This window comes from Limulus polyphemus, unplaced genomic scaffold (genome assembly GCF_000517525.1).
Source record: "Limulus polyphemus unplaced genomic scaffold, Limulus_polyphemus-2.1.2 Scaffold1275, whole genome shotgun sequence".
NCBI classification, from domain to species: domain Eukaryota; kingdom Metazoa; phylum Arthropoda; class Merostomata; order Xiphosura; family Limulidae; genus Limulus; species Limulus polyphemus.
The window spans coordinates 52,837-62,170 of record NW_013666885.1 but is presented as its reverse complement, the minus strand read 5'-3'; the positions used below and the strand labels follow the sequence as shown (position 1 = coordinate 62,170).

The following is a 9,334-nucleotide window of genomic DNA, read 5'->3' as shown; positions in this document are numbered from 1 at the left end:
CAATAAATACAATATAAAACATCATACATTTTTAAGTTTTTAATAAAAAAATTGAACCATCAACACATAAATGAACTAGAAAATACAGCTAATATATATGTGCTTAATGAGAAGGCCCGGCATGGCCAGGTGGTTAGGGCGATCTAAGGATCGCAGGTTCAAATCCTATCAGCCATGGGGGTGTTATAATGTGGTGGTCAATCTCACAATTCTTTGGTAAAAGAGTAGCCCAAGAGTTGGTGTTGAATGGTGATAACTAGCTGCTTTCCCTCTAGTCTTACACTGCTAAATTAGGAACGGCTAGTGCAGATAGCCCTTGTGTAGCTTTGCGCAAAATTCAAAACAAACATAATGAAAATGAGCTATTTCTATATAATACTTAACAAGTTTGGTTTGTTTCTGAAAACAGCATATTACATATATTAAACAAAATCACTACTAAATGAGGTTAGTTCAATTGTTAATTAATTATTTATCAAATTTCACAATTTATCAAATTTTAATCTTACAATATTTTTTCAATCTCTAATAAAAGAATTGCTTCTAGGTTTTAGTCTGTCATCATAACAGATCTGTTCCAACAAATTTGCCTTTAGGTTTTCGTGTATAAATCAGTTGTATATATGTTACAATGCACAAGTTTAAAAACTGTGTTTAACATACACATTTCCTCAAATAACATCAACCTTTCTAAAGCTAGATGGGTTATATACGAATTTTACCTTTCAAAAATTTACTCATTTACACAAAACTACTGGTTGGGAAAAGATTTAGTTTTGTCCCTCCAACATGTACTGAAACTTAATTACACTAGTAAATATGGATTTCATCCATAACTTTCTTTTACTTTTGTCTTCCATCAGATTCAGATAAAGTTCAAGCTTTGGATAATATTGTGATAATTACTTTTAGGTACAATAAACCATATAATCTTAGCATATGGCATGAAGTATATAATATGTTAAATTCTGATGCAAGCCTGAAAGTTAACATTTTCCTACACTGAAAATGTATTTCTGATAGATTCTTACCTCCTCTCACAAAATAGCATTTCCCAACATGTATTGCCCTCTATATGCACACATTTTTGTTTGCCATTAGCCTTGATACCCTCACGTGAGGCAGTTGTGAGGCAACAAACCTTCACCAACAGAAGCATAATACAATTCCCAGCACAGCTGACTCCCTCTATACAGCTTAGTCCAAATACACTTTGAAATTGTGCAACAGAAATGGAAAAGACACCAGAAGTGGGGGAAAAAAGGTAAGAGGAGGTAAGAATATATCAGAAATTTATTTTCAGTGTAGGGAAATGTTAACTTCCGATATGATATCTTACCTATTCTCACAGAATAGCTAGAATCCCACACTGACCTGGTGGAAGAACTGGTGTAAAATTACCCTTCAAAAAGCACCCATGGTGTGTGTGACTAAAGAGTATGTAAGACACAACCATGGGAGAGCACACCACTTCTGAGCCAGGTATACTCTTCACCAGTGAAAATGAAGTCTCGCATTAAGTGTGGAATCATAGGAGGAACCCCAAAAATTAAATGAAGGGACCCCTGGTGTAGAGTGGCTAGGGCGAGGCAGACAGTAAGGGGAGTTCAACCTCAACTAATACTAACAGTACTGTGATAGGAATATCTGGTCCATGGTAAGAAGAGGGTCCTCTACCATTCACTTCAGATATGGGAACTGGAAGGGAAGATCTTCCATTCCAAGGACCCACATTATCATGGGTGCATGTCCAACACAACCAACACCAGTACTCTTTGGGAACGAACATTCGAACGATGATAGGAAGGACGACAGCATTATGACAGTTCAACTCCAACAAATGGGAATGGTAATAACAGAAGATAACAGGGAGGGAAATGGGAGTGAAGATAAAATCACCCTCAGTGCAACCAATGTTTTGGGCAGAAAAGACCGATTCAGGTAGAGGATGACATAGGTCCTGTGATAGAACATGCAAGAGACATCAAGTATGAAAAAATCTGAACATCAACATCCACATGCCAAGAAGAGGTAAAAGGTTGTTAAGGAGAGATGATATATGGAACAGGATGACATGGGCTCAAAGCGAGAAAATGAAAGGATGTCACTGAGGTTCCAATCAGGGAGGGCAGTAGGATGTGGAGGATGGTGAAGGTGGAAGGAATGAAACAATAGGGTGAGAACCAAAGAAGTGAAAACACAGCAAAATCTTGTGAAACAGAAAGTAGTTGACAAGGCTGTGTAATAACCACCAATGATGGATACTGAAAACTCCTTGTCAAAAAGCCAGAAAAAAGATGGAAATCAGGTGTAGCAGAGTAGCATGGGATGGAGAAAAATCATGATGAGAAGACTTATGGCAGTAGACATACTATTGACATTGGTAAATTGACTTGGAGGAAGGACAAATGGAATGGGAAATCAAGGAAACAAAATGCAAGTGTATCCCATCTGGCAAGGGACCAGACAAAACCACTCATGAAGACACTCATGTTGGAATGGTGGATGTAGCAAGCCATTTTGAGGTTGTCTGATGAGGGTGAATGAGAGGGGAAGAGGTAGGGGAGATGTCAATAGGAGCAGGCACAGAAGTGGAAACCATGGCTGTGCTGGCCAAAGTGGTGCCACCAAGAGGACATGACAAAGAATGGTTTGGATGATGGAGAGGAAATGAGAAATAAGATGGATGGAAAGGATAGGCAAATAGATAAAGTTCTCCCCAGTCCTGACTGATGGCACTGACAGCTACAGCCAAAGGATGTGAAATTGGAAACCAAAACCTGGGAAGCTTGGAATTCAGGTGGGTGGCAAATGCTTCTAATTTTGGAGTACCTTATTGGCAACACAGCCAGACAAACATCTGTTGGTCATGGGACCACTTTGTGGGAAGAATCTTGTTTGAGCATGATAAACGACCTACAACAAGATTCAGGGCATCCAGTATATGATGATGAATGTGATGGATATAGGCCCAAAACATGAGGTCCAACATGTGGAAACAAAGAGATCTCCACTGAGTGCTCCCTTGCCAAGTGATGTATAAGACAACAAATCATAACCAACTAGTTCTGAAAAGATGGAAGGAAGTGAATCAAAACCCAATGGACAGTGAGCAGTTCCAAGTGATTGATATGCACTGACGACTCATTGATAGACCAACAACCTAAAATCTCATGCATGTCCAGATATGCACCCTAACCCAAAAGAAAATCACCCGTGAAGAAATGCACCTCTGGACAAGGAGGAAGAAGAGGAACACCCACTGTGGTGTTGTCTCTGCCCAACCACCAAGTAAAGTCCACATGAAGGGAAGGAGGGAGATGGATAGGGGCATTCAAAGGTTCCTGAATAAGGTTCCACTGAACTTGTAAAGCCTACTGAGGAGGTCACATGTGGACTTGACTGAAGGAAATTAGGGCCTCCAAAGAAGCCCATATCCCCAAAAAGAGATAAAACCTCTCTTGCAGTTGGAGAAGGAGAGGAGGAAATGGTGTAAACCAGAAGTTCCATAGATAGTAGGCAAAGAGGAGAATAGTGAGACAGGAATTGAAAAATCCCGAGAAGAACAAGGTATTGAGTGAGGGAGAGAAAGGACTTCTCCACTTTGACTAGGTAACTTAAATGTGCAATCTCTTGAAGAAGAAACAGAGTATGAAGGGAAGAGGTGGCATGCAAAGAAGCTGGAAGCAGTCAGTCATCCATATAATGGTGGAAATGAAGGCACATGAAATAGAGAAAACAGGCAAAAGCCTGGACATACTTCAAAAAATATAGGGAGTCAAAGCTAGCCTGAATGGAAGATCCCAGAACTGGTAGATGCAACCACAATGGACAAAATGAAGAAAATACTGCGGGGATGGGAAAGTGGAGGTAACCATCTGAGATATCAAAGACCAGGAGTGAAAACTCTTTGAAAAGATAGGCAGGATCCCATGGTGCATCGAGGAAGGTCTGCAAAGTGGTTCAAAGAAGAGAGATCAATGAGAGGGCACCAGTCCCCAGTATTCTTGGGGACCACAAACAAACAGGAATAGAAATCTGGCTGAGAAGGATCTTCCTGTTCTATAGCACCCTTGTGAAGAAGATCTAGAACTGCCTTGCAAAGATTCTGGGTGGAAATGGTATCCCAAGGAGGGGTGGAAAGATATGGGATGAGGGGAACTGAAACAAATAACGAGCTCTTCGGAAAGAACCTGCAGAACCCAAGGGACTATGGTGAATGACTTCCAAATGATACAACATTGCAAAAGCCTGGCCCCCACCTAACCTGTTCCCACCACATAATCACAGGGGTGCCAAAGCCATTGATGAACAAACCAGCAGTTAACCTCGGAGACCCATGTCACAGCACTGGGGGGGGGACAAGAAATTGGCCGAAAGGTGTCTCACTTAATAGGGAAGGAAAAATGGAAATGGGGGTCAAAGACAAACATAACAAACCTCAATTATTAACTCCAGGAAAAGATAGACCTGGGTGCTTCCACTAAAGCTAAACGTGACTGTGTGGCATAAGAAAGGGGAGGAAACAAGCTGTTAAAATCTTCCTTTTCTTACTCAGGTATCCCTGATTATCAGAGGATAATCCTCAGGCAAATCAGGAGCCCACAAGTTGGGTAGAGCTATTCTTTGAGGGAAGGTAAGATATTGTATTGGAAGCTGATTTTCTTATTATAACATGAAAATTAAAAAGGACAGCATAAAATGTGCATACCAATTGACAAAGGAATATATTGAAAGATTTAACTAAAACATATTCTTCATAGAACACCTTACTATTAAAACTATAAAAAATTACATTAACTATAAGTGAACAACATGTGCCATTTAATGAACAACTTCCTATAATTAAAGAAATGTGACATACAATGAATTCAATTTATAATCCTTTAGAAAAGTAAATTATCATTTAATTTAAATTATAAAGTATCATGAGCATGATGGATCCAAGTGTAGTTCCCATTAATATTTGTCATTCTTATCATTACTAACTGTAAGAAAAGTTTAAATTTAAGTAACAATAAGAACTTTAACAGTGTAAGTATATAAACCAATACATCATATGTCAACATTAATTAAAAATTCTATGACTGAATCATATTAACAATAAAAAAATCTCTCATACATCCTAGTAATAAGTATGCTTTCACTGATGGGACATATGGTTGTCCATGGGGACAATTTCCACTAATTCAAATTCAAACGTATAATGTAACCAAGTGCAGTACAGAGAACTATCCATTCAATGTATTATAATACTACACACAACATACTTAAAAACATCTTATTGAATGTTACATTATGGACACCCATACTTATAAATCAGACTTCATCAAGGACACTAATTCAAATTCAAACGTATAATGTAACCAAGTGCAGTACAGAGAACTATCCATTCAATGTATTATAATACTACACACAACATACTTAAAAACATCTTATTGAATGTTACATTAAGGACACCCATACTTATAAATCATACTTCATCAAGGACACGTGTCCAAGATGTCCAAAACAAAATCACTAAGTGACATTCATTATTGTGCATGATTACACACAATAATGTAATATGAACATTCATCCAAATGATACTTTATACAAATCATATTTTCAAATCTCCACAAAAAATAAATAACTATTAATGTAACATTACAATGAAGGTTCTATGCTTAAACCTTGTTAAAATACAGATAGAAATTTAGTTTAGGGCATAAACATTTTTGCAAGACAAATTATACATACATGGGAAGAATAATTCTGTTACTATTGGACACTTTCTCAGAAGAGCTAAACAAAAAAGTCACTTTCTGTTACAACTGGTGTGTAATCAAAATCCTAAAAACAAACCACAAGCTTAAATAACTTTTCAGGCTTTTAATGTGAGTACTCATATTTGTATTAAGTAATGTATTTGGACTATCACCACATTTTTTTAGTTTTTTTAATGCACAAGCTTTCGGCTCAATTACCAAAGCCTTCTATAGGTGCGAGACGTTTAGGATCCTGTTGTGTACTAAACGTCTTGCACCTGTAGAAGGCTTAGGTAATTGAGCTGAAAGTTTGTGCATTAAAAAAACGTGGTGATGGGTGAAATAAATTACTTAATACAAACCACAAGCTTGTACATTTCATCAATATGTGTCACAAAATTAATACAGCTATATACAACAGTCTTATGAAAAATGATTTCTTAATCTCAAAATGTTTTGATAAAGTTGCTATTGTTTTCTAAAACCCTTTAGAATCGGATAAATATTTTCAAAGGCTTCATAAATTTCAGAACGTACTTTGGCCCCTGAAAACAAAACAAAAAAAACTTATATTTTAAATAATTGTATACAATTACAGTGCAAAATTAATGCTTTAAATATATATATATGCAAGTTCTCATATGTACATGTTGAAAAAATATAAAATTATAACACAAATTTTTATCATCCTATTGATTAGTATTATCAAAGATAGAGCTCCATTTAAACGTACTTTTAAATTACTATGTTAACAGTATATTTAATACAAAATACTTAATGCTGAATCACAGATCTAACATAAGATTAACAGATTTAACTTTGTTCATTACATCTGAAGTAATGTTGGTAACATAATTCATTTTTAACAGAATGGTACTTTCATTTAAACTGTTTTCCTCAATAGATTTGGTACAACCTGAAAATAAAGAGAGGTTCAAACAGAAAAAGTATTGCACACTTACACTGAATTATCTTGATTTTGACCGAATTCTTAGTAAGAAAGAGACTGAACACATGAAAAACATAATGAAAACAATCTTTATTTGACATGTGCACAAGACAAACAAATTGCTTTTACTGGATCATTAACATGTTCGTGGCCATGTGCTCCACTGTTAAATCACAACCAGCTTTTAATTATGGACCATGTGACATACCAGTGGATCACAGGCATTTATGTTTCAAAGCCAAATTTCTCTTGTGGCATATGAGTTTGGGACACTGTGACTGCTCCTTGACACCTCTTGAATGTTTATTTTTTTTTAAATTTATTATGCAGCAGTGAACGTGTTAACTGTCTCACTACACTCTAAAGAACTGGAAAAAGAGACTTGTGAAAAACTAGTTAACTGTTTATTAAACCTAGGAGAGAATTTTTCTATTTAACAAAAATCTTAATCTTTAATTACCAGATTTAGGATTTATATTTGAGAGATATAGCTAAAGGACTGAGAGAGCATAGTATTTTATACAAAATTCTATAATACCATCCCTCTCAATAAGCTTGCACTATTTACATCACTGTTGATTTCTAACAAAATATAAGGGATGATATTTCCTGAAGGTATCACCTGATATGTTAATTGAAAAGACTGCTGCCCACCTTTAAGTAATTTGTTCTACTTCACAGCAACTTTTCCCAAAAGAAAGTTCATGTGATACCATAGGGAAATAAATCAGAACAACAGGTAACTAGGATGAAAGGAACTTAATCATCTTGACCAATATTTTATTTCTAATCCTACATAAATTGTTTGGTGAACTTTAATAAGTGCTTACTTAACTAAATAAAGCAGATGAAAACACCTAGTATGCCTGCATACTACAATGGTACATTAAAGTGTTATTATGAAAAGTTAATAAGAAATTAAAGATCGTACATTTATGAAAATCTTGTATTTTCAATGAAATGTTTCATATAGAAAATTCATACATGACTAAAGATGTGTATTTTATATGAATAACACATTTTAGTTTAATGGCTAGATTATATATGAAGGGTGCTGGTACTAATTTTAATATGCTTGTTTCTATCCCAAATCTAATACTGTTTTCTCATTATTATTTTTTGAATTCTCTAAAAGATGTGCAATGCCTTTTCTCTTACTTGTCTTACTAGCTTATATATGTTATAATGTACACTTGGCCAGTACAAAATGCACTAACAAAGTTATTTCTGTGTGGCATAAAACACTATTATACCGTGTTTTTTCATATGACCTTTTACCATCCACCATACACAGTAATCCAAGTTTGTTTTGTTGTACTTGTTTTTTCAGAAAATTATCCATTTTAACAATTTTATAAATTCTTCTAAATAAGGAATATTGTAATAATTATTTTTAAATGATTTTCTTTATCTAATACTATTTACATATATTGATAACTTAATACCAATAGTACCTAACTATTTACATTAAGGTACTTGTAAACTACTTGCTAAATTTTTATACCTATGAAATGTTAGTTTCAAGTTCAGCTACAATATATATAAGATTTTTTGCAAATACTAGAAATGTCTTCTCACTTTTTACCTCATGACATGTATATTTAAAGTTTTCAAACTACTGTCAAATGCTTGACTTCATACATACTTGCACAATTCAGAGAAACAAAAATACTAACTTACTAAACAGCATATACCAAAATGTTTCATATTTTAAATATTTTTATAAATGAGACAAGTAAGAATTTCACTTGAAAAAAGAAGTTAGTCAAATTAAACAAAGAGCATGAATTTCGTTAGCTCATTTTTCATATGGAAGATTTTTTATACTATTTTACAATAGCATACTAAAGTCAGAGTAAGATCAAGTGTATATTTTCAATTGAGATAATCCTAATAAAAATGGCAATGATCCCTCAAGGTGAAAAAAAAATGAAATTAAAAGTTAAATTACTTTCTTACTGATCTATCATCTGCAATTCTTCATATGACTATTATTATTTATTCTTTTGTGGTGTATTACATACAATGACTCAGAATTGACTAATGGGATGTTACATCTTTGCCACCTAGTGACTACAATAAGAAATAGTATAGAGGATGCATAGTTAAGATGGTAATTGTAACATACAAATAACTTAATTTATGACTCTTCAACAGTTTTTCTTAATTTTTCAATATCCAAATGAATATCTAAACTCATCAAAAATTTAATTTTACTTGTATATAATATTTTACTATTATTACATTGCCTATAAGCTACATTACTTTGCATGTACTTTGCTAATATAAATGTAAGTTATGTAAATACTTTATTTAGATATGAAAGTAGAGATGTCTACGTACCTGTAAGAACAACTTTACCCGAAACAAAGATCAATAACACAATCCTTGGTTTCACCATTCGATAAATGAGACCAGGAAATAATTCTGGTTCATAACTAAAAGTAGAAAAAATTGGGCTTTTAGTAATGCAAACCATTTGTAGGTACTCCTTAAAATTATGTATAAATGACTCACAAGAATTTTATATATATATATTGTTACGTCTCTGGTCATTTGTTAATTTCCCGTATAATTTCTTTCGGATGAAACTTTAGCGATACAAGTCCTTTCTTAAAGAAAACTAGTTTATTCTTTC

The 9,334-nt window shown here is 34.3% G+C and overlaps 1 protein-coding gene across 2 annotated transcripts in view; it reads right to left on the bottom strand.

The window, feature by feature from the left end:
* Positions 1–365: 365 nt before the first annotated feature.
* Positions 366–9,334, bottom strand: part of LOC106462883 (TATA-box-binding protein 1-like) — a 51,912-nt gene continuing 42,943 nt past the window's right edge. For both annotated transcript variants that reach the window (XM_013922849.2, XM_022390284.1), the window contains 2 exons: positions 9,040–9,134; positions 366–6,292 (listed from right to left, as the gene is read on the bottom strand). In XM_013922849.2, the coding sequence (XP_013778303.1) occupies positions 6,216–6,292; positions 9,040–9,134 (172 nt within the window). In that variant the 3' untranslated portion in view covers positions 366–6,215. The remainder of the gene's footprint in view (positions 6,293–9,039; positions 9,135–9,334) is intronic.